General features: G+C 39.1%; 1 protein-coding gene across 9 annotated transcripts in view; it reads left to right on the top strand.

Moving 5' to 3' along the window:
* LOC121061714 (zinc finger protein basonuclin-2) overlaps window positions 1-20,236 on the top strand; it is a 324,255-nt gene extending 304,019 nt beyond the window's left edge. For 3 of the 9 annotated variants that reach the window (XM_040540977.1, XM_040540976.1, XM_040540975.1), the window contains one exon: window positions 15,953-20,236. In XM_040540977.1, the coding sequence (XP_040396911.1) occupies window positions 15,953-17,938 (1,986 nt within the window). In that variant the 3' untranslated portion in view covers window positions 17,939-20,236. The remainder of the gene's footprint in view (window positions 1-15,952) is intronic. The other 6 variants (XM_040540974.1, XM_040540978.1, XM_040540979.1 and 3 more) reach the window with 2 other exon arrangements.
* Window positions 20,237-26,326: the final 6,090 nt, after the last annotated feature.

Here is a 26,326-nt window from a genome sequence, read left to right as displayed (position 1 = left end):
AGTTCTGAACATAATAAGCATGAATGAAACAATCACAGTGTAGTGTGATAAAGGTTGCTCTCTAAGAGTGTGAACTAGAAAAGACATTCATTGACTGATCATGGCTTACTTGTCTACGTATCATAGAAGTGAATCCTTCCGGACATGTCTTGCTGTCCTCCATGGAAAAAAGTAGTGTGAATGTTGCTGGAACTCTCTAGATAGCTGCTTTCAAAGTCTGTCTTTTCGTTTCAGTTCTTTCATAGTTCAATTCCTATAAAACCCTATTGCAGGACAGAGTTCTTTGAATATTCATAAAGCCAGGTCAAGTTCACAGTAAGCCTTTTTTCAAAGGTACAGATATTTAGGGCTCCATCAAATTCAGCCTTTCAAAAACTGTAGCGGGACTGTCAGTATAACATCACCATGAATTAAGGGGAAATGCTGTCCATGTCCATTTTAAATACAATAATCCGAGACATGGAAGTATCATGATTTGTCTGGAATACATATGAAGTGGCACACTAGCCACAGCCACTAGGAATCTAGTAATAAAGCTTCAATTTCCTTAGGCAGTGCCATATCAACTGGGTTGTCTGCCTCTACCTCTTATCTCTGAGATCACAATATGAAAAGGATAAAATAGCATAAAATGCTAAAAGAGTAGTTTTCTCTTCAGTTGGCAAATGTTTGTAGTTTATGAAATTTCTGTTTGATGTTTGGGTCCATCTTTAAATCCTGAGGATAAGTATAGTTTAACTGCTGAATTTGAATTTCCAAGCATTTAGGTCATTTTGCACCTCTAGTTCTCAACCAGTAACTCTGCACCAGTAACCCCGAAACTGCAAACCGAAAATAATGAAGACTTTTTGCACATGAATTAAATTCACTTAAATGCTTATGTCTGTCAAACCATACCAGGCCATTTGGTTGGAAGAATGAGAGGGGTTGCACAGGCCTCAGCACAGCTAGACTTTGAAGAATTTATTCAGGCAGAACTTCCATTATGTTTGGGAAAAAAAAAAAAAAGGACTTTTTCCTAAATAAAGGGTCAGACCAATGAATGGCTCTTGTTAATCTCCAATATTTAGTATTCACTTCATTCTTCTGTCCAGTCCATATTATGGATATGTATCATATCTTCCAGTGTCTTCCTCAACATGAATTGCTCATGGAAAGTTTGTTTCTGTTAGTCCTCTACTGTTGAGATTTGAGAATCATAGACAAAACTCCATGCTGTGTGAAATTCTCTGAAAATTATAAAGAACTGATACACAAAAAATAATGTTTTTAGTATAATTCTAAATGTTCAAGTTCCTCTTCAGAAGTTCCTCTTATAAGTAAAGCTGAGCTGTCTTGTTAACATGATATATATTTTCAAGTTTTTAGTATTTTCTTGCTTGCATCAACCTTTACCACCTGCTGATCTATGTCCATACAACGTATCACTTAGCTTTTTGAATCAGGTTTAGATGAAAGGTACATACTTCCATTTAAATGCAGAAGATCTCCGGAAAAGATGAATAATACCTATGTAAATAATATTCCTTAATTAACAGAGTTCTGTGCAAGTAACTCTAGAGATCGTTTGAAGAAAGCTGATAAAACCCAAAATGTTCAAAAATAAAATTGCTAAGTAGATGGATTTTGTTGTTGTTGTTGTTGTTGTTGTTCTTGTTCTTGTTCATCCTAACTAGAATGCATAGCTATATTTCTCCTATCTAGTTTCTTAACTATCACCCAATTTCATTCTGTTATTTTTCCAGGTTTTTGTTGTTAAAAAGAATTATTTTAACCAGCCCACAGTTTTCCCCAGAAGCAGCCAGTCTTGTTTCCTTTAGGAAATGAACTTAAAGGTTAATGTTGTACTTAGGGCCCACTTTTGCCTGCTTAGAAGACAAGTGTTAATCCTTACAACACCAATGTACCTGTTAGACATTTGTCAGTACATTTCTGTTATGCAGAGTTTCTATGCCAAGGTCAGAGGCCAAAGGAACTCCAAGTTCATGTGGTATGAATGGTTTAGAAATGTATTTTTTCAAATAGTATTGTACACAACAATAACAGTGTTCTGTGTCCTTAAGCATTTAAAATCATCTGTTGCCTAGCACTTTGCCGTCAGCCACACAGGGTTTCCTTCTCCTTCAGCTTAGAGAGAAAATAACATACTTGGAGGGAGGGTAGAGAGTTACTGCAGCACTTCCATTTACTTCTGCAGTAGATATCCTGCTGAAAGTTGCATTGACTGGACACAGGACAGACACAAAGATCAATCCTTGTGGGACCAAAACCCTTGAGGTAGTGCTTACTCAAAATCGATCAGTCTTTTCAGTTGTCCCTGGCAGTGATGGCTGTTACTTTTTCTTACCACTACAGCTTTTTCTTCCAGCCTATATTAAGAGCATGGTCAGAGGTGCTGTCCTCATCTATGTTCCATACAAACCACCGTTATTTTCAGTAATGTCAGTAATTTTGTTCTATCTCAGTCTGCTATTCTTTCTGGATATGACACTATTATAATCCAACAAAATAAATGTACACTTTATTATGTTGAAAAGATTTTCAATGTTGGTATAACCTGCTGAAGTTCAGTAAATAATCACCAGTTTTTGGAGAATTCTGACACTTCCTTTTTCTTGCATGGCAGCTTAAGCAGTCCAATATTGTTCCCCTTCAGGAATCATAATTCTGTTCCAATTTGCATGTCATCCTCCTGACTTCATCTTTTTGTACTGCTCTTGTCAGAAGTTGGTGTTGGACATATTTTAGAGTGCTTATAAAATGGCAAGGTAAACGTGAAGGTGTGTAAAATATCAAAATCAAATACATTTTAAATATCGGAGCGTGTATCCTATCAATACTTATATCATTTCTGAATGTAGAATATGTGCATATATAAAGCATATCCCCAAAGCTTTTAAAATGCATTACTGTGTAATCTTATTGCTGGATGCAGGGATGATGTACCCATTGTTACACGTTGGTTTTCCTGTAAGCTGCATGGCAGACAGTTTCATCTGAGTAGCTAAAAGAGCATCTCACTTCATGAATCACCCACTTGTCTGGCAAGCAGGGAGATACCCTTTTTCTAAGAGTTAAATGTCAGGTCTGAGGGAGAGTGAGAGGATTCAGTTTCTTCTCCAGTCAGTGGTGAGAGAAAGTTCATGTGCTATGACTGCACCAAGCTTGAGGAAATGAAATTTGTAGCCTGATTGACAATAAGGAGCACACTCAAAGCTAACTCCCTGCAATTAATGTGACTGCTGGCAATCCAAAACCAAAATAAAAGGCCTTCTCTGACCCAAGAAGAGGCCAGCATTGGAACTGTATCATCTCTCTTACAGTTTAGGTAGGACTTGGGTTCCTAGGGCTATTAAGCAGTTACCTCTCCAAGACCCATACAGGAAAAAAAGCATTGTTTAAAAAGCAGGTGTGTGTGGATTTTTATTTTTTACATTTTAATGTGTGTTGTTATTTACCACAGCCAGGCCGTTTGTTCACGTAGATGTATTTTGCTTCTATATGGCTCTATTTGGCTCTATTTGTGCTTATTGATAAAGTCATTGAGCTATCATTGGTGAAAGAAGGATCAAGGTCCATAACAAGTCAATTTTCTTTCTCAAAGGAGGGCATACCTGGTCTCAGTGTTGTCCAGTCAGTGGAGTTCTCTTAACTGTGACTTGCAATAGCTTCAGAAAATGGAACATGTTGGGAATTGGAATTTGCCAATTCTGTCTTCCCCTTCTGAAGTAGAACTACCTCGATGCATGGAGAGTGAATTGAACTCAGAATTTTTTGAACTCTAACTCTGTTGAAATGTAATTACACCAAGACAGTGACCAATGAGCAGGTGTTGTAGAAAACAGTGGGCAAGGTGCTATTTTATTATTTTATTTTATTTTATTTTATTTTATTTATTTTATTTTATTTATTTTATTTTATTTTAAATCAATACATTGATGTAGGTGCTGCCTGCCAGATTCTGCCTTAGCTTTTGCACTGATCCATCTTCTTGGAGTCACTAGAACTGGTCAGGGCAGACATAATCCAAATTATTAATCTTTAATATTGTTCTGAAATGCACTGACTGTGGTTTTATGGATGCTGTTCCTGTTCCAACTTGTGTTTGGATTTCTCAGCTAAAAAAAAAATAAAAAATCCTTTGTGGATGTGGTCAGAAACAATGCAAATTGTGGAATTCATCACAGCACTGAATATGAGATTGTTTGGAAAATATAGCTGGCTCATCTATTAGCTGTTAAATTAGCAGAAGAGTGCTCAGGAGGTGATCACAGAATTACTAGTACTGTAGATCTTTATATTTCTTCTGTTTTACTGCCCTTAGGCTTACCACTTCAGAGCCTTCTACCACCTCACTGTGTCCCATTCCCTTCTAAATATATCTCCTAAAACATTAAATTTGTGTATTCAAATTGTGATCAGGCTAAAATTCAAGTGCTGTACTTGTGGGACTTTTTTTTTATCAGAAGCCGTATTTAAGTGATGACATGCAGTAATTTGTTCATTCTTCTGTCAGTGTAATTTACAAGGCAACGACAGATAAACATAGCTATACAAGATTCATTTACGGTGACACAATGGCAGATACACAGAGCAGAACCCTGCCTATGAGATAAAGTGGACTGAGTGACTTATGCAGTAATTAGGGGATAATTGTCATTAACCTCGCAAACAGTAGTTTACCCATATTGTTTAAAAGGCTCCAGGATGCATAATGACAAGGTAATCTGTCAAAGCGCTAGGGGGAAATATTAATAAGATTTGTGCAAGCCTGGATAGAAAATATGCAGAAAGCGGCCACATTAAGCTAATTGGTGGATGAATATACACTTGTAAAAGTGCTTCTAATGGCACGTTTGCTGCTCTCCAAATGACTACTGTTAATGTGGAGAAGTGGGCTGCCTAGAAAGTCAGGACTGCTGGGACAAGAGGGTATTAAGACACACAGGCACAGTTATTATTACTTTGTACACTGTAATATAATTTCCCCCACTTTCTTTTGCATTTCAGTGTCTGTAATATGTGCAATCAGATAGTTCTCTTCATGTATCATAATATTTTTATATTCCAGTGACATTTGCTTTTTTTGGCATCACTTCTGCACCCTGCTATCTCCCTTCTGCATCAGATTGCCACCTATGATACACCTGTTCTTCTCGGTGTAAATTTTTTAGGTAAACGATCAAGGAAAAAGGCCTCATTAAGATCATGTTGTATGTATTGCAAGTAATAATGCATAGTTCCCTAATGAATACTAAAGATGGAAATCAATCTCCCAGTTCTGCTGCCATTCATATATCCAACATATAGTACAGCTGAATCCCTTTATTGAGGCATAACGTTGCATTCAATCAGAAAACCAAGCTTGTAATGAAATCCAATTATTGACACTTTTACTTCAGTCTTTTTATCCTCGTGTAACACCTTAATTCCTTGCAATGCCATTGGTTAGGCAAATCTCTTACTGACTTCTTTGGAAGTTTTACTTACAAGCCTGGTACAAGTAACCTTTCGTGGCTTAAATTTTCCCATTAGGATTATGGCTTTAGTGAGCTGGGATTTAAAATAAGAAAATGACCATCTGATGATCTGATTTAACTTGACTATTAGATATCTTTCCCGGCTTTTGGTGCCGTGCATGTTGCATGGAGCAGTTGCAGGGATGTAAGACATGATGAATTGTTCAAATTATCACATTGGGATCATTGGAGAAGGTCTTGGCTGAAGAAAACCTGAATGTCTCTTGTGGCTATTTGTATTGAAAATACACACAAATACCTTATTGGAGCTCTTGGTGAATGCTTTTCACTTCTCATAAAAATTACATCATTCTTTCTTACCTTCACGTCTGGACGCCTACCTGGGCAGACTGCTCTAAGGAGCCTGCTTTGGCAGGGGGGTTGGACCCGATGATCTTTCGAGGTCCCTTCCAACCCCTTTGATTCTGTGATTCTGTGATTTTTTCAGTGTTGGTGAAACTGAGGCATGGAGGAGAGGTTTAAGTAGCTTGCTAAATTCCCTGAAAGACTGTGTGAGCTTAAAGAACATAACTTAATTTCTCAGTGAGCAATGCAGCACTGACACCAACCAGTAAAACCACAAGTGATTTCGAGGACTGATACTATCAAGGCAAATTTTGTTATATAGCATAGCAAAATGTGCAATTATATATGCAAAAAATTGGGAAAGTGCATATGAAAATCAATCATTGCTGTGGTTATGTGCATGTTGGTTATTTCCTATCCATTTACATGCAAAACTGTGTTCTAAAGTTAACCTACACCTGGAATTCTTTCAGTGGTTTGCCCCTTTTTTGTTCCTGCATGTCCCTATCCTGAACAGTTCCCAAGGGAGCTCGTACTGTCTAAACTTTCTGACTTCATACACAGGTATGGTGGTTTGATTGCCTCTAGAAGCAATGTCTGCCTAGGGGCAAACACCCACTCTTGCTCAACACAAGTTGGTGGCACAGCTGCTTCAGGGACATTTACGTGAATTTGCCATGCTTACAGGTTGTGGGCAAGAAAAGGTATCAAAATATTCCTCATGAGTTGGAGTCCAAGGTTCAGAATTTCAAAGCTGTCTAAGGAGTTCAAATACATAGTTTCTAGAAAATCCTGATATTCTACCAGGAATGTGAGAACAATTTCCTTGCCTTTAGCACGCATTAAAAATGTTTTCATGTGCAGATACCATAAAGCATGTGGTCACTTTTCATTAACTCTTGCTTGAGCAAAGTCTTTAGAAATCCAGAACTGACAGTAAAGGGAATAAATGCTTGCATTTGAAAATTTGTGACATACTTCAGAGAAGAGGGACAAAATACTTGGGAAGTGGCACTGGTATTTTAAAATAAATGTCAGATAATGACAACTGCTGAAAGGTGACTTTGGATTCTTACTATTACCAAAGCAATATGTATCCATACTAACAGAATAAGAGACAGACTTTGCCATTTAAAGCTGGGAGTTGTATCTCTTTTTCCTTCCCACCAACAGGACAGTTGTTAATCAAAGCAAATTTCACAGACATCATAAGAGTTATACTATTGTAAAATTAGTAAAAGCATGAAGAGAACCAGGTTCTGATAGTGCTTAGAATGTTTTTCTCTGAGTGCGGGCAGAGGTTTACTGTGAAAAACTTGTCAAGCACCCGGTTGTAAAGATGCTTGATGCAGTTGCCATTATTAAATGAAGCTAGAAATGCTGTGATAAAATGTTTTAGCTCCACAGTGATCTATCACAGTTTTAAAAAATAAAAATGCTGTACACAGAGATATCCAGAAAAAAAAAAAAAAAAAAAAAGCAATTGTCTTGTGAATTATGCATTCTTATCTGGTCCATAATCAAGAGCATTCCATAACAAAGTGCCTATAAGGAAATTCAGTTCCTGAAAGGTGTAGTGTGCTGGTGATCTAGTATTTTGATACCACTCCCTGAAAACCAGTCCAAAACCAGTGCTCCAGCAGGTTGCTTGTGCAGGGGTCTGTGCTGCTGGCATATGTCTTCAGGATGAGATATAAAACAGAGGGCCTGCATACTTTTGGTCAGTAAAGACCCTGTAGGCCATTTAGCAAGAGCGTGGGTGGTTAACAGCGGTGTCCTGGCTAGGTTTCAGCTGCGGTTATTGCATTCCACCTCCTTACGTTCCATCTGCAATTTCAGCAGGACATGGTGTTCCTCACTTTCACTCTGAAACTGCTGAGCAGTGCTCCTGTGCATCGTTACACAGCCGCTGTGCTCCACCATGGTGGTATGCCCCCGATATATATTCAAACAGATTTGGCTCCACATAGTGTTTCAGAACTAAGTTATTTCAAAATTACTTTCCAGCATGGTCAGTGGAATTACTATGGATTTAAGGTGCAATTACTCTGTATTTAAAGTACAGCCAGATTTGACCCAGTGTCTACAATATCAATTAGTAAAAGTTTGCAAAAGTCTTTGGGGTCTTTTTGGTCAAAATGCAAAGCTTTTTGCTGCTAAATGCATCAGGAAACCTAAAGCATAAGGAGCAACCAGAGTTAAGTACTGTTATATATCTGGCAGCAAAACTAAATACAAGCATGCATATAATTACAAGTCAATAAAATCCTCTTCATGTTACTCTTCATTTGTATACAAACTGCTGGTGTCATTTTCATTGATACTTTGGGGAAAGACAGCCTTCTTTTCTTCCTCTGCTGCAACTGGTATCCTCATGAATACCCTGTGTCTTTCGGGGAAAGAAAACTCCAGCAGGTAAGAGAAAGGGGTGTCTGAAGGGAAGAAGATCTATCGCTTTTGATTTTTCTCGCACAGTGAAGGCTGCAGTGAAGCCAAAAGATAAAGATTTCCATTATTGACTGGGAACTCAGTAGTGCTGCACTGTGTTCATTCCTGCTGCAGCAGTATAACTCAAGGAGAGAACTGCTGACACTTAAACATGAGTTTGTTCATATGGTTTCAGTTGGAGAAGGGGTGCTGGTGGGAGGTGGACAAGAAGTGACAGATGAGGGGGAAAACAAAATTAACAGTGGCTCTTTGCAGGCTGGGTGTGTTAAACCTCATATCAGTTGCACATGTATAATCACAGCGAACAACTATGCAAAACTTTTTTCATGCTTACAGGAGCAAAGGTGAGTTAGGTTTAGCACGGTAAAAGCACCTATCAAGAAAATGGGTGAATGCTTCTGTTTCTATGGAAAGTATATACAAGGCTTAATTCTGCCCTGTTGAAGTTGGTAGGGGTTGGCCAGAATGAGCCAAAGTTGTTTCACATTTCCTGTCCCATCCATACAAATGTGAGTTGGTGTGCTGCTGCACACTTTTGGTCACTTTTACCCCAGGAGCAGTAGGACTACCCGTAGTGTAACAGCTTGAAATTTAATTGGGAAGCAAAGAGATGCTCCTGGGAAATTCAGCCAAACAAAAACAACAAACCCTAAATCATGGAAATCATGTAGGCTTTTCTTTATTAGAAACAAATGTTGATTTTTTTCTTCTGTCTACACCCTAATTAAAACCATCCTCTGCAATTACAGTATGACCAAATGAATGTCTCTCAGTCTGCTTTTCAATTGTTACAGCTGCACTCAAAATGTTTATTCGAGATCAGCTAGAAAATATATAGCTCTTTTAGAAGGATTCATAGAAGAAAGTGATATTATAAACACCATGCTTGCTTAATTAGTTAATCAAATACATATCTGTGTAATATTTTGTAACATGGATCTCCAGTTGGTATGCATTAAAAGGAACAGCTTATGGTGCATATGTAAACTTGCTAAAATGTGAAGGCTGGTGGTGTTGTTTTCTGTATAATTTTGAGTGATTCTCAGAAATTATCACAATAGTGCCCCAAAATAATCTTTGAGTGCTTCGCAGCACAGAAGGCTTGTTTTAGAAGCAATTTTAACATTTTTAACCTTTCTATTAATCTCAACCCTTCTATAATCAACTCTCGCTATGCATTCAGTCAGGAGTATATATACACTTTACCTATGCCAATAAGTTAATTAGTAAGATAAAAACAGAACTGTAAAAAGTCTGTGGTGCATATGCATATATACATACATGTCTCTGTGCGAGTGTATGTGTATAAAATTAGTTAAAGGCAATGCAGGTACAGGAGTCAATGCAGCTTCTCACACAAAGTGAGAGTTCAGAACAACTGATTTCATAACAAAAGTTGAAGTTTTTCAGTGTATGTTTATACTGTATGCTTGTGTAGACCATCCTTATTTTCTAAATAATCAGTTTTTAAATTGTGAGGTTTTCAAGCTGATTTGAAAGCTTAAAATCTGTAAAGCCTAGAGGCCCTCAGGAAATGAAGACTCCTCTCCACAGTACTCCTGAATTAAACTCTTACAAATTAGAGTGAACTTTGTGTCTATCTTTTCTTTTATTGTGTTTATATCATCCAAGATAATGATCTTGAGGCCCATCACTTGTTCTATCTGACCCAGACGTTTAAGACAAGATGTACCCTGACATATCTTGACACATCTCTTCCTAACATATGTTCAGCAAAAATGAGGAGGCAGTTTCAGGATGTTTAACCATGACATTACTTTGTAGATCTAATGCAGTACGAGTGTACATGAATCTTTATCTACACAAATAATAAACATATATGTATGTGAAGGGGAAGAGTCAAGTGTGTGTTTAGAATTATAAAACATGCAAGGTTGTGCTGGGCTACGTTTAAACAGCACTTCTTCCAAGCGCAGGATCAGTGCATCCCTAAGAGTAGGAAATCGGGGAAGGGGCGCAGGAAACCTGCGTGGATGAGCAAGGAGCTAATCGATAAGATCAAAAGGAACAGGAAGGTCTATGAAATGTGGAAAAAGGGCCTGTCCTCTTGGGAAGAGTATAGAAGTGTTGTCAGGGCCTGCAGGGATGCGACGAGGAAGGCTAAAGCCCACCTAGAGATGAGGCTTGCAAAAGAGATAAAAGATAATAAGAAGGGTTTTTTTAAGTATGTAAACAGTAAAAGGAAGACTAGGGATAATGTAGGTCCCTTGATGAGCGAGGGGGGTGTCCTGGTAACGGGAGACCCCGAGGAGGCGGAGATACTGAATGCTTTCTTTGCTTCAGTCTTTGCTTCAAGGACTCCTCCCCCGGGACTCCTGGACCCTGGAGGGAGGAGAAAGGGGCTGGGAAATGGAGGGCTCCCCCGTGGTTGACCCGAGGGTAGCTGGGGAGTGCCTGAGTGGGCTCAACGCACACAAATCCATGGGTCCCGATGGGATGCCTCCACGTGTGCTAAGGGAGTTGGCAGAGGTGATCGCCGAACCACTCTCTATCATCTTTGAAAGGTCCTGGAGAACAGGAGAGGTGCCTGAAGACTGGAGGATAGCCAAAGTCACTCTGGTCTTCAGGAAGGGCAAGAAGGAGGATCCGGGAAACTACAGGCCAGTCAGTCTCACCTCTGTCCCTGGAAAGGTGTTGGAACAGCTTGTTCTGGATGTCATCTCCAAGCAATTGGAAGAGAAGAAGGTTATGAGGAGTAGTCAGCATGGATTTACCAAGGGGAAGTCGTGCTCGACCAACCTTGTTGCCTTCTATGATGGCATCACCAGCTGGGTAGATGGGGAGAGAGCAGTGGATGTCATCTACCTTGACTTTAGCAAGGCTTTCGATACTGTCTCCCACGACATCCTGATAGCAAAGCTGAGAAAGTGTTGGATAGAGGAGTGGACAGTTAGGTGGGTTGAGAACTGGCTGCCTGGCTGAGCTCAGAGGGTGGTGATCAGTGGCGCAGAGTCCGGCTGGAGACCTGTGACTAGCGGCGTTCCCCAGGGGTCAATGCTGGGTCCAGTTTTGTTCAACATCTTCATCGACGACCTTGATGAGGGAATAGTGTCTGCCCTCAGCAAGTACGCCGATGACATGAAGCTGGGAGGAGTGGCTGACACATCAGAAGGTTGTGCCACCATTCAGCGAGACCTGGACTGGCTGGAAAGATGGGCAGGAATAAACCAAATGAGGTTTAATAAGAACAAGTGTAGAATCCTGCACTTGGGAAGGAACAGCGGGATGTATCAGTACAGGCTGGGGGATGACATGCTGGAGAGGCGCTCTGAGGAGGAGGACCTGGGGGTCCTGGTGGACGACAGATTGACCATGAGCCAGCAGTGTGCTCTGGTGGCCAAGAAGGCCAATGGGATCCTGGCGTGCATTAAAAGGAGTGTGGCCAGCAGGTCAAGGGAGGTGATCCTCCCCCTCTACTCCGCCCTGGTCAGGCCTCGCCTGGAGTACTGTGTCCAGTTCTGGGCTCCCTGGTACAAAAAAGACAGGGAACTCCTGGAAAGAGTCCAGCGGAGGGCCACAAAGATGATACGGGACCTGGAGCATCTTCCCTATGAGGAAAGGCTGCGAGACCTGGGTCTGTTCAGCCTGGAGAAGAGAAGACTGAGAGGGAATCTTTTCAATGTGTATAAATACCTGAGGTGTGGGAAACAGAGGGATTTAGCCAACCTCTTCTCAGTGGTTTGTGGGGATAGGACAAGGGGCAATGGCCACAAGATAGAGCACAGGAAGTTCCGCACCAGCATGTGAAAGAACTTCTTCATGGTGAGGGTGACAGAGCACTGGAACAGGCTGCCTAGGGAGGTTGTGGAGTCCCCTCTCTGGAGATATTCAAGGCATGTCTGGACACCTACCTGGGCAGCCTGCTCTAAGGAGCCTGCTTTGGCAGGACGGTTGGACCCGATGATCTTTCGAGGTCCCTTCCAACCCCTTCGATTCTGTGATTCTGTTATGTTTTGTATTCTTGGAGGTTAAATTTTGTATGATATAGAAATTAAAAGTTTTCTCCATCTAAAACTGAAATAGAGCTACCCACACATATAAAATACAACAAATAAAAATTAATAATAAAAAACATAATAATAATAATTTTAAAAAAAGGCTGTATCGGTGAAAAAGGAAGAGCATGCTGACCAGAGCAGGCTTATGTGTTTACTGCCTGTAAGACAGAGCTGTAAGCGTGCAGTGGTATCTCTACACTCACTGGCTTCCTTGTACACATTGTCACAGGAGGCTTGGCTTAATCAGCTGTGAGCTGAAAAAAGTAATATAAATCAGAACCTTTTGTCATGGAATATTTAAATGTGGATATGATTTAATGGCTTCGGGGAGAAAATTTAGCATGAGAGATTGCAAGAAACAAGAAATGGATTACATGTAAAAAAGGACTTGAACCTCTAATCAAGTATTACCATACACAGAGAGATCCCTAGCTAGTTATAACTTAATTCAAAGGGGACGATTGTTAGAATTTTTGTTAATTTTAAGTTTTATCAAAAAATGACATTCCTATTTGCTCTTTATCTAGGTTTGCATAATACATACTTACACTGTTATATGGAAAGCCATCTGTAAATATTGCAGCATATGCTACATGATATCCATAGGTAGTATGTCTTCAATGAAATACAGATATCTGTACAATTTATGTTTTTACTTTTGCTGAGGAAATAAAAATCCTTGCTGCAAATTAACCAAATATAGCTTGATGCAACTAGTACAAGGCAAAGATCATTTAAGACCGACTTTCTTATTCCTTGCTGTTTCTGTGACAGTGAAAGTAACCCCCCCAGCAGCCACACCCTTGGCTGCTAGTTTTTGTGATCAGTGGCACATAGCAGCAGCTTTAAGTCTGTCCCTCATCACTGCAAATCCAGAAAGTTTTGTCCTAAGCTAAACGAGACAAAAGGGGGTGGCATCTCATTGAGAGATAGGTCATGTAGCCAACTGCCAGTGCCTCTGACCTGAGCTGTGGAATAACTCCCCAAAAGCACACTGATGTTTGCCTGTTTGATGCATGCAAACAGCTAGCTGCACAGCGGTCGGGCGAGTGACTGCGTGAGGTAACCTTCCGCTTATGTGTGGCAGTCTGTTACAGGATCCGTACCTACTATTCTCATGAGTTACTCTCATGCTGGCTGTATTTAATTTTTATTTACTTAAATATCCGTTTTTATAAAACATCCATCTGTTACATAAGCCTGTGAGTGATTTACAAATTAAAGCAAAAACAAAACAAATTACTACCAGTAGTACATTACAAAGCAGCCTGCAGCTGGCTGCAGACAGGAGTCCTAATTCAATACATGTAAGCAGCATAAATTAGACAATGTTATTTCCATCTTCAAACAATGCAAGTTAGAAAGAATGAATACTTGTGGCTTCAGATTGGAAATGTGTGTATATAAATTGGGTCACAGATGACAGCAAAGGCCTGGACACCAAAATCTGAACTGTTCTTGGAGTACCATGTAAGAATTGCTCAAAAGTGGAACCACTATGGCTGGCTGGAAGTTGTGGGAGAAGTAAATGCGAGAAACATAGGTCACATTCATGGGCAGAATAGCCAAAATTAGTTGGATCAGAAAAGACATAATCCTAGAGCTTTCAAATGTGAACCTGTCCTTTTGTTTTGTTTCACTTTCTTTTGCTGTTGGGTGTTTGTTGTTGTTATTGTTGTGCTGTTGTTTTATCTTCTGGATGATTTTTATTAACATAGAGTACCTCTAAAATACTGTTCCATCAGACAGGTAGAAATGGGGGGAATAGCAATTAGTGATGTCCACAGTGCTCAAAGGTATTCAAATCTGCAAACACTTCCTGACTAATGCTGCAAACCAGGACCATGCTGCGAACCAGCATCTGCATGATGGGTTTCCTAAATCTCTGTGTATGACATGCTGAACAGCTTCTGCATAGAGATTGGTTCTGGTGCTCTGCAGCTGGGTCAACAGTGTGAGAGTCCTTCTAAAAGTATTCTGTAATTCATTACTGTTGGGGGTTTCACAGTCTTGTAAGGTTTCATTGTCAATGGCCATATGTGGAGCCTTTCCAAACATTCCACAGTAGCATGCAAGGTTCTGAAGAATACATGACATTGACCTTCATCATTAACTTTGAATTCAGAAAGGTGACACACATCAGAGCTGAAATAATGAAAACCAGCTTTAATCAAGTAAATATAGGCTTCACCATTTGGGGCAAATTGCATTTTCCAGTGCTCTAGAAAACGTGAGGGGAGGAAACACTCAATCCTCTGAAGACTGAAGATAATAAACTAACTAAATAAATAAATAGAACCTGCAAAAACTGAAAGACATTTGCAGGCTTCATAATCAAATAAGAGCTAGTGGTTTTTGCAGTAGTATATAGTCCAACATGTTCGGTTAGGTTCTGAAGCTGAGACTCAGGATTTAAAGGATCAGAGACAGTACAGAGGAGTATCTTTGCAAGGCTTTCAAACTGTTTAATGCATGAGGAAGCATTGGAATAATTTTGATTTGATGGCATGCAACAGTGCTTGTTGGTTATAGTTACCATGCTGATGTTATGTCCAGCATTTGCCCAAAAGGAAGGATGCCAATAAAATGATGTATTCATTATATAAGTATTTTAATATGTTTTTATCAATACATGCTGGAATGGATTGCCTGACATTACATTGCAGAATTTTTAAGTCCTACCTTCAGGCAAATCTCATGCTTACTAGCAAAAATGAAAGTGCGAAATGCTTTTTAATGTATATTTAACAACAGATAGTCTAGTGATTACTGATGTGTATTCTCTCTGGATTTTTCCCTTGGTATCAGAAGGCAATATTAAGAGACAACATTTTTACACATTTATGCTATCTACATCCATCAGATGCTAACTTTTTACATATTTTTAAATGTCACTTATAGCAGGGCTGAAAAAAAAGTCATCCCTTAAGTCTAAACCACACCAAGATTGCAAGTCTGCAATCAACTCCCACTAATAGTCCAGTTATGGTTAAAACAGTGTCTCTATTTCTACCTTTTGATGCAAGCTTATAATGAATGTGTTTTTCAGTATTGTTTTCATTAAAAAAAAAAGAAAAAAAAGAAAGAAAAAAGGAGTAAGATAATAGTTTTATATGGCATTTTTAAGACTTTTTGCCTTGCATCAGACTTTCTTATGAGAAGGTCCATGAAGGACTTAAGCTTTATGTTTACCTATATTTCAAAAGCAAATATCAAATTCATTTATTTAGCTCTTTCTTGTAGTGTCACTATTTTATAACAATTAAAGTACAATTTTCCATATTTTACAATGGAGTGCACAGCAATAGTTCATGCTTTATACTAATGTATGCCGAACTATTGTATAGTATATAGATCACTGTTGTTAAAATAGCAGTATTGGAGTATTTAGATCACAGATCCCCAGTGGTCTACATTTTGTTTGCTTTGACATTATTAAACTTAATCTGTTTCTCTTACTGTGATTGTAATTACTATATTTGCATGGCTGAAAAGTTTGTGTTTTTTTTGGTTGAGTTCTATTAACTCTGTTTGCATGTTGTTTTTTGAGCTTAGTATTTCATGTGCAGGCAGCAGAGCACCTTCTATTGAATTCAATAATTATGCAGAATCAATAAGTTTTTTTCTTTGTGTTTGTTGTTTCTTTGATATGGCCTCTAGGATGCTGCAGGCAAGGTGCTGGACCGCTGGGCAATCATGTCCAGGGAAGAAGAGATCATTACCCTTCAGCAGTTCCTGAGGTTTGGAGAAACCAAATCCATTGTGGAGCTGATGGCAATTCAAGAAAAAGAAGGGCAGGCTGTGGCTGTGCCATCTTCAAAGACAGATTCAGATATAAGAACTTTTATTGAAAGCAATAATCGCACCAGGAGCCCAAGTCTCCTTGCTCACCTGGAGAATAGCAACCCTTCCAGCATTCATCATTTTGAAAACATCCCGAATAGCCTTGCATTCCTGCTTCCATTCCAGTACATAAATCCAGTCTCTGCTCCGCTGCTGGGGCTGCCTCCAAATGGCCTCCTGCTGGAACAGCCAGCAATGAGGCTCCGTGAACCAAGCCTTACAACCCAAAATGAATATAATGAGAGCAGTGAATCTGAAGTTTCCCCTACACCTTTCAAGAATGAGCAAACATCCAGCAGGAATGCTTTGACCAGCATCACAAATGTTGAACCCAAAACTGAGCCAGCCTGTGTCTCTCCTGTTCAGACACCTACGCCTGTCAATGATTTATCGAAACCAGAACATACTAAAAGCTCATTCCGCATTCACAGAATGAGGAGAATGGGGTCTGCCTCCAGAAAAGGAAGAGTGTTTTGTAATGCATGTGGCAAAACTTTCTATGACAAAGGTACTCTTAAAATCCACTACAATGCCGTTCACCTGAAAATCAAGCACCGGTGCACTATTGAGGGCTGCAACATGGTCTTCAGCTCTCTCAGAAGCCGCAATCGTCACAGTGCTAACCCCAACCCCCGCCTCCACATGCCTATGCTAAGGAATAATCGAGACAAAGATCTAATTCGTGCTACATCAGGTGCTGCCACTCCAGTCATAGCAAGTACAAAATCCAACCTAACTTTAACAAGCCCTGGGCGTCCACCGATGGGATTTACCACTCCCCCTCTAGATCCTGTGCTACAGAATCCTCTTCCCAGCCAGCTGGTGTTTCCAGCTTTAAAGACTGTCCAACCTGTTCCTCCTTTTTACAGAAATTTACTTACTTCTGGAGAGATGGTGAGTCCTCCAACCTCCCTCCCTACCAGTCCAATAATACCAGCATCAAGTGGCATGGAGCAGCATCCCCCTCCTCCTTCAGAGTCATCGATTCCATCAGTGCTGATGCCCACTCCAGAGCCTAATACTGATCTTGCCCCGAAGAAGAAGCCAAGGAAGTCAAGCATGCCAGTTAAAATAGAAAAGGAAGTTATTGATACTGCCGATGAGTTTGATGATGAAGATGAAGAGGTGAATGACAGCAGTACAATGGTGAATGACATTGGTCATGACAATCACTGCCATTCTCAGGAAGAAATGAGCCCAGGTCTGTCAGTGAAAGACTTTTCTAAAACTGACAGAAGCAGATGTATTACCCGACCAGATATAAGAAGGGCAGACAGCATGACGTCAGAAGACCAAGAGCATGAGAGAGACTATGAAAATGAGTCGGAGTCATCAGAGCCCAAATTGTGTGAGGAATCCATGGAAGGCGATGATCGCCTCCATGAACCTGGTGAAAAATCTATGATGCATAGTGACAGACCAGATGAAAACCACAATGACTCTTCTAACCAGGATGTCATTAAGGTGAAGGAAGAGTATACAGACCCTACATATGATATGTTCTACATGAGCCAATATGGACTGTACAATGGAGGCAGTGCCAGTATGGCTGCCCTTCATGAAAGTTTTGCATCCACATTCAACTATAGCAGCCCTCAGAAGTTCTCCCCAGAAGGTGAAATGTGCTCAAGCCCAGACCCCAAGATCTGCTACGTGTGCAAGAAGAGTTTCAAGAGTTCCTACAGTGTGAAACTTCACTACAGGAACGTTCATTTAAAAGAAATGCATGTCTGCACGGTGGCTGGCTGTAACGCTGCGTTCCCATCACGGAGAAGCAGAGACAGGTCAGTAAATATTAATTGATTTTCTACATTATTAAATGTGTTGAATTATGTAGGAATAGGCAGTTTAGGGTACATGAAATAGAGAGAGGCACAATAATGACAAGTGACAATCATGTTCCCATGACATTGAGAGAATTTTATCACTTCAAGATTTTCATTGTTGCTTGGCATTCAGAATAGTATATGTTGTGCCATCCTCTTAAGTGACTGGCAAGATAATAAATATCATTATTCTTTCTGTGTACCTGTGCCTATGTGTACTTCTCTTTATAAGCTGCAACTTATTACATTTATTTTCTTCTCCCTGCAGCTTTTAAATCTAGAAAAGCTTCTATTAAATATATAGTAAATAATATACAATGGAAATATCTTTATGCATGCACAGAAGTAGGAAGGAGGGGAAGGGATGGATGGACAGTTGGATGAATGGGTGGAGAGAGAGAGAATGGAAGGATTGGAATAAAAGAATGATTTCCATCCCAATAGGGTGATATAGAAGCAAACAGGAAACATTAAAAGAATAGTCTTTCTTCTCTTCAATTTTTAAAATTAGCAAGAACAAGTAAATATTAAGAAAATAATTGTCTCTTTTTAGGAATGTATACATGTCTCGGTCCTCTATGGTTATTTAGTCCACTTTCTTTTCTTCTCTGAGCAAGTCCCTTCCCTACTGATTGGAATAATGCACACTCAGCCAGAAGAGACTAGACCCCTACATATTGCTAAGATCAACCCAGGGTATATTCTGCTGGCCCTTCAAATGACATCATGCCCAAGCTATGCTGCATCAATACTGAAACAGTTGGGCTTAAACAGAAGCAGCTGGTCCTTAAACTCTTAGGTTTATATATACACACACTATTCTTTTTGATTCCTGAGGAAAATGTAATCTAAATGGAATTTCTCAAGGTGGTAGGATAATGCAGTTATTTCATAGTTATGGATAAAAGCTCTCACATGTGATGATGATCATATTGTCACATAACAAAATCTCTCTGGTTCATGGAGTGATGGAGAGATTGGGTCATCTCTTTTCCTTTATTTGTGTTTCATATTTTTTCATTATGCTGTAAAGATTCAGCAGACACAGGAAGGAAATTAAACCTAGTTAAGTATCTCACACACAGCTCTTTTTTTTCTTTTTTTTTTTTTTTTCATTGAAATTGATGGGGTTTGAAAGTGAATATTTCTTGTAATACAAAATGAAAGCAACTTAGTGCTGAGGAGACTAAGGAGACAAAATTTGCTTTTTTGATGGAGTCCAGTCCCTGACTATCTCATATATTCTCTTCCCATTTATAAAATTCCCTGAAAAGAAGAAGAAGAACCATTAGAAAACAATTTCAAAACAGACAAGGACGATCTAGAAAGTTTGTTTTACAGTAGGAAGAAACCACTGGGCATCAAGCAGGGAAAAGTGAATTAAGACTTCATTCTTTGGGTGTCTTGGTAACTTTTATGAGACTTGAGTTTGACAAAGGAAGTGGATGAGTCAATGGCATACTTCGTTCTGAGTTTAGATATGTTCAATTCCTGAAACTGCACAGGTTCTGTTAGTCCAAAATTTGGCTTGGTTGGTCTGTTTCCTCAAGTAAATTAGTGAAATGTTAATCGTATACTAGGCAAAACAGCTTTGGATTCAGTGCATGAATTACGAAGTGACTAGATTTAGAATTTGGAACATTGTGCAATGTTAAATTTCAGAAGAAAACCATTGATAGATTATGCTAATAATAAAGGTAGTATATTAAAGATTTGTATGTCCTAACAAAGAGATGACTGTGATGATGTACATAAAATATTTCTGAGACATGAACATTCAAAATAGGACACATTTTGAAAATATTTCGAGAACTATGTAGGATACTTCTATTAAGCTTATTGAAAGTAAGCCATAAAATAAAAATCTATGATTCAGGAACTGAAAAAGCAGGCTGCACATTTAAGATAAAATTATTATTTACATATCATTTTGAGTTGTATAAGTCACAAAATCATCTTTTTATATCATTTCACCAGCAACATTCAGAATATGTTTCAGTTATTTGTTACACTTGGGACAACAGAAATTCATAAGCATGATATGTCCATTAATTGCAAAGATTTAACAGTGGTCATGCACTTCAGAAAATTTGAAGGAATGGTACAGTTTGTTTGCCCATTCAGGTTTGATGTTTTCCCAGGTTCATTAGAACCTCTGGTTAGCAAATTTTTCTGGAAATGCCTTGCAAGAGCCAAGTAATACTCTCATGGTTCTTGTTAATACTTTCAGACATTTGAGAGAAGTATCTTTGAAACTTCCTCCTGCTATCCAGTCTTGTCCAGAAATGCAATGTGTAGGACTGTACAGAAATGAAAGCATAGGTAGAGCATATAAAACAAAGTGGACAAAAGATTTAAGTAAACGTTTTAAACATTATTTTCTATTTTTTTCTATTAAAAAAAAAAGAAATTCATACAATACATTTAGGAAGCAGAATTTAACTTAATATATTCTTTTTGTAAACTGCTTAATAACCCAAAAGGCTTTTCCATACAATTTGGTATATAAATATAAGAAAATAAATGCATTTACTTTAGAGAGAGGCATTACATAAGTTTACAAGGTCTAGCTCTTCAGATTTTGGACAGCCCCTCAAAATAATTGGGTAAAATGGCATTGCAAACTGAGAACGTCTGGTCACTTAAAGCAATTTCACTTAAAAGCTCAGAAACATTTTGCTATTAATTGCTGTAGAAGAAATAAAAAATAGCTACCTAAAGCACACAGTGAGTGTTACTGGACAAAATTTTTCATGTATTGCAGTTTCTTTCTTTTGGATACATTATCAAAAGTCTGTGTGATTTGCTTGTATTATGACTGAAATGATCGAGTGACTTTTAAGTACCTAAAGAAGCTTAGAATTTTTTTGCTTCAAAAATTAAAATTAAATGATTTTTTCAGTACGATCTTATTAATGAAATGGGAGTTCTAGCTGTATTTATTATTAATAATATTATAGGTAATTGTATTAATAATATTAAAAATCATGTTATAACTAGTTAGAGAAATGTTCTAAAAAGAAAACACAAGCTTATGTGCGGATAAATAACATTGGTTGATCTTTTCTGTTTCATGTAAAGCCATCTGATATGGCTTCAGACCTTTTCCAGTGCAATTCTAGTTGATCAAATGGTTGACTATATTCCCCCTATCTTGTACATACAAGAAACTGAATTGTTGACAGTGGCGGTAGCTGCTGCAAAACGGGCTTTGCAAGGGTGGGGTTTTGATACACATAGTTACCAGAGAGAGCAGATCATTCCAGGAGCAAACACAACACTGCTTTGAGTGATGGAGAGTTTTTTTATCCACGTATCACAGCTGCAACCCTTCATTGTGGAGCATATCCTGCAGCAGTGTGTGTTAAGTTTTGACTAAATTCAGCTTCACTGTTCCTAGATCAGCTGTGCGTAGGTCAAGTCCTGTACAAATATTCTTCTGCTGGAAAGGTTGGAATATCTTCTAAGATCTTTGAGTAAGCACTGCTATTCCTTGTAAATTAGGGTCAAGATAACCAGAAGACTCAGGAGTCCTACCTCACACGTTTTTTCAATACAGGGCAGAGAAAAGCAAAGCAGAGTTCTTCCGTTTACTGTCAATGTCCCAGTACTTCTATTTTCCTTTCTAAACTTCAGCCTATATTAATGAATATCCAAAATACACTGAGCCTAGATTTTTTTTAATAGCTTTTTTTTTTTTTCACCACTTTCTCAGCTGCAAGTAACAGCACTCATCAAATCAATCTTATCCATACCTAGGTCTTTGATCTTTTTCCCAAATAGAGTATTACAACTGTCTCTCTTTTCCTTGAAACTCTATGCTTGTCAAAAACATTTTTTATTCCTTTCTTCACCTGCCACTCCCTGAATTAGCTGTTCATCCACTGCTGTTTCTATATTTACTTCAAATGTCGTTTCTTCTAGAGGCAAGATGTACAGGCTATATCTTGTTGCAGGAAGGCAATGCAAAGTAAATAGTAAAGGAACCCATATTAAAAGTGATGTCAATGATTAGGATCAATGTCATGCCTGCTTTTAGAACAGAAAGACATCGTTTCCAAGGAAGTTTTTAGTAGGAAAAGACAAAGAAGGGAGGAAGATAAATTCCTGTGAGAACTTTGCACTTGAATGGAAAGAATTGTCTTTGGAAAGATAATTATTTCCAGACTCAGAAGAGGCCTGTCGTACGATTGAGGAGAAAAGGCCTGTGGCTCTGGCTGCTGGATTCCCCTGGGATCTGCTTCCCAGCCTCATCTGTGAGTCCTGCTCCAGCAAATACTGACTTTGCCTTACAAAGAAATAGGTGTGGTTGCTCCTTGAAGGCAGCACTGAGCTACAGATGCTCAGGAAATGATTCTGAGCTGCAGATTAGACATGGAGACAGGAAGAGGGAATAGTTACTTCCTGTCCAAAGGGGACAGTAATGCCGAAGTTTCAACTGCGTCTATGCTGGAGAGCACACACACAGAGGTGAAGATCTGGAAGATGAAGTTTAGAGCTTTTAGCTTGGTTTCTGGCTCTTGCCTTTTACAGCCAAGAAATTTGTGGTCAAAACCACTCATGGAACAGGATGCCTGGTGGATCTTCTTCCATGGGTAATTCTTGTTGAGGAGCTACTGTTAGATCTTTAAGAGAAATACAGACATCTCCTCTGTCAGCCTTATTGCACGGCAAATGCACATTTCACCTCAGTACTGGCACTAAATTAGTTCAGAAACACTGAATCTGTGTTTCTTAGGCTACAACACATTAGTAACAATATGTTACCGCGTTTTTCTTTCTCTCAATGTACATGAGATAAATTAATGTTCAGTGTACCTGCTTGGAGGAGCAAAACAACAACTTTTCACTTTCCTTTTTTTCTACTAAAGTAGGAATATTAATTGTTCAGATTTGTCTTTAAGTTTTTTCTCACGAAGTGAGTGTGGGTGTGTATGTTCCACAAGATGAGAAAGGTGGTTGAGCCCCATGAATAAATTTTAAAACAAAATAATATCTGCTTAGGGTGACTTATAAATAAATATGAGGCAACTATTGGTGCCAAGTGTGATCATGCCACTTCATTGCTAGTTAAATCAGTCCAGATTTAAACATGTAAACTCTTTGATTTGAATGGAGCATGACATCTGTAGGTGGTTTATTAAAACCTGCTGATGTCTCCAGAACTAAATTTGTGTGGATATAGGCCTCTGGGTAGTTGTATTGAAAAAACAGAGACATACTTTTTGTCTGGTTACCTGACTTCCAGCCCTGTACAGGTGTGCTTGAATAAATTAACATCAGTTACCTGTGATGAGCCAGTGCATACATTATCAAGGGAGGTGAAGATGTGAGAAACCTGCTACCTACCTCCTGTTATCACCTTCTTGACAAAACAGCACCCATTTTTTCATCATCCTACTATGCTTGGAATCTTGTACAGATAACATTTTAGGGAATTATTTTCTATGAACGCTTTCAATTCTAAGAAGAGATAGCTCCAAGAAATAAGTTATTTCACACCAGTCCATGATAACTATTACTATATTTCCCCTAATATATTTAGCTGTCACATACAGCTTTAATTTCCTCCAATAAGAACAATGAAATAGGGTTTTAAGACATTAGGTGTTTGATGAACCATTTGTCAAGAGACAAAAGGGCTTTTTTCTACATTTTTAAAATACAAACTTATTTACACAGGTACTGCTGTTTCTAGATGCGATGCAGTTCATGAAGAGACTAGCCGCATATCCAATACAATTGTGTGAACCATTAGGTCTTCTATTGGAGAGTCGCTAACATTTGTGCCATCACTAATGTTTACTTAACCCTTTATTTAACTCTTTTTTAACCCAAGAGAACCTGGATCATAAAGAAACGTTTTGTGCCACCATTAACACAGAGTTAGCCTCTTTCATGAGTAATCACGGTGAACACAGAGGGACTACCTACAACACTGCATGCTCACCAATGTGAACAAGAGAAGCTGAATTGAAACTTGAATGCATAGAAATAACTTATTCCTTTTTTTTGTTTTTGTTTTTTTTTTTTTTTTTTTTTTTTTAAATAAATTAATAAATAACCAAGCCCTGAAGAGGCTACTTATGTGAGTAAATGTTGCAGAATTAGCAAATCAGCTTTGGCATGGACAGAGGTGTCTTCTGCAGCTACACATGTCCATTTGTCTTGGGTTTGAGTTGGAGGCTGTGGTGGTTAGGAAGGAACTGCCAGAATGGAAAAGCAGAGACATCTGGGGAAGAAACCTTGTGAAATTGCTCAGCTGGGAGTCTCGCAAAATAGTTAATCTTTGTAGACATTTTCCATTTCTGGTATAGCTTAGTAAGGACATAGTAACGGGTGCCCTTTTAGAGTGGAGAAAAACAAGAGGCAAGGTGTGTGTCTCTTGGGGGGTGAAAGGAGTTGCTAAATCTTCTAGTAAGGAATGGTCTGCATCTGCAGGGTCGTGATCTTCATGCTGACCTGTGGTCAAGATGGAGAGGATCGAAAGCAGTAGAACGTGGCAGTGGATAGGTGCTATCACTTCTCCAACAAGTCATTTGGAGAGGCTCGGAAATATAGGAACTGCAGAAACAGCAAGGAGAGAGAAGTTTGTTGGGGTAGGACGGAAGGGCTGTTTAATGTGTGGCAAAGAAAAAAATTTGAATCCTGCAGTGCTTAAGGTTAAGTTGGTAGTGGAAGTTTGCCTGGAAATACAATTACAGTAAGATGTGAATTTATGTTTGTGGGAATACCAGTGCCTGATGAGATATACCTGTTTCTGGAACGTATCCTCTAAAACAAAGAGGTCTCATTCAAGGCATTGTCATTGTTTCTTCCTTTCGGGGATTATTGATTATCTTCTCAAAATTTGCAAGGGTGGGAGAGAAAAGCTGTAGGGACAGTGGGCTTGGAAATTCGCAGCCGTGAGGCTTCATCCTTGTCCAGGTTAGAGGTAAAGATATACATGTCCCTAAAAGACAACCATCATATATACATACATGATACATTCATTAGCTGTGCTTATCTGTCTGAGAAAAGAAACTGTCACCAGAAGAGGCAAACATTACATCAGTCTAACCAAAGATTACTTCTGGATGAGGCCATTTTGTTAATGCCATCCCCTTAATAGCGATGATGCTCCCACCTCTACATTTGAGCCATTTCATTCATTAGAACATGAATTTAGTGACTCTTGTTATATCTGAATTTAAACTTTTAGCTGAAAAATAAGAAAATTTATGAAGCACATCCTATGACCTAGAAAAAAAAGTCCTGACCCTGACCTTCCCTTCTGACCCAGAAGGGAAAAAATATTAACACTTGTAGATGACTCAAGATAACTACAACATATTTTGGAGGATAGGGTTTTGGTCCTGTCAGTATATCTAGACAGAAGTAGACACTGTGCACAGTTGGCCTCAGCCCAAAGATGCAATCATTCTTAGGATTCATGAGGTCAATGGATATTTTTTAAAGTTGCATTATGCAACTGATGACCAATATGCTAAAACAAAGCCCATTCAGGTTCCTATCCCATTGCATTTTGACAGTTTAAGGTTGGTTGGGTCTCAGGTTGTTTGGCTAAGAATTACAGGGACCCTTTTGCTGTAGTCTCTGATGTCTGAAGATGTATGAGGAGGGAGTGTTCTGCATTGGGGTACATTTTAGCGAAAAGATGTTGCTTAAAAATGTTTGGCAATTTATGGGACCTGGAAATCAAATAAAAACCAACAACAAAAAAAGACCTCCCTCAATCTGGGAGACCTTTTCATAGTTATACAAGCTGCCAGTGCTTAGAAAATATGAGAGGGGATAATAGTAGAGCCTGTCATTACAGCATTATACTGTGCAGTTAGAAAATGTTACGGGGAAAGATATAACCAGACTGCTATGTACTTATCTCAGGGTGATCCTGAAGGAAGAGGTGCAGAGTTACCAATGAGTTAAATATTCGACTGCATCAGGAGAAGACTGTGTACTGTGCAAGCACTGCAAACTTTCTGTGCATGGCTTTTCTGTCCTGTGCTTCTCTTCGGGAGAGACGGCCAGCTGTGCCACACACTGTGTGCCAGTAGTAGTGATACTACACCGCAGGTACTGCAGTGGAAACTGCTCACTTGCATGCCAGCAGGTACACATGAAAGGTTCCCAATGCCACTAGAGATACCTCTGACAGTCTACTAGGTCCCAAGGTAACACACAGGGATATCTCATGTGCGCTACCACTTACAGATTCTCACATGCTGTTTTAATGGTGAACAGTGAATACTTCCTGACAGAAGTTTGTACCCCACCACTTCTAACAAAATCTAAGGCTTTTAGCAGTGCCTCCTAATTCCCAGCAACATCTAAATGAGCACCTTGCCTTGTGCTAAGGAATCTT

This window comes from Cygnus olor, chromosome Z, assembly GCF_009769625.2.
Source record: "Cygnus olor isolate bCygOlo1 chromosome Z, bCygOlo1.pri.v2, whole genome shotgun sequence".
In the NCBI taxonomy this organism is placed as follows: domain Eukaryota; kingdom Metazoa; phylum Chordata; class Aves; order Anseriformes; family Anatidae; genus Cygnus; species Cygnus olor.
The sequence above is the reverse complement of the archived record's forward strand: the minus strand, read 5'-3'. Positions and strand labels throughout refer to the sequence as shown.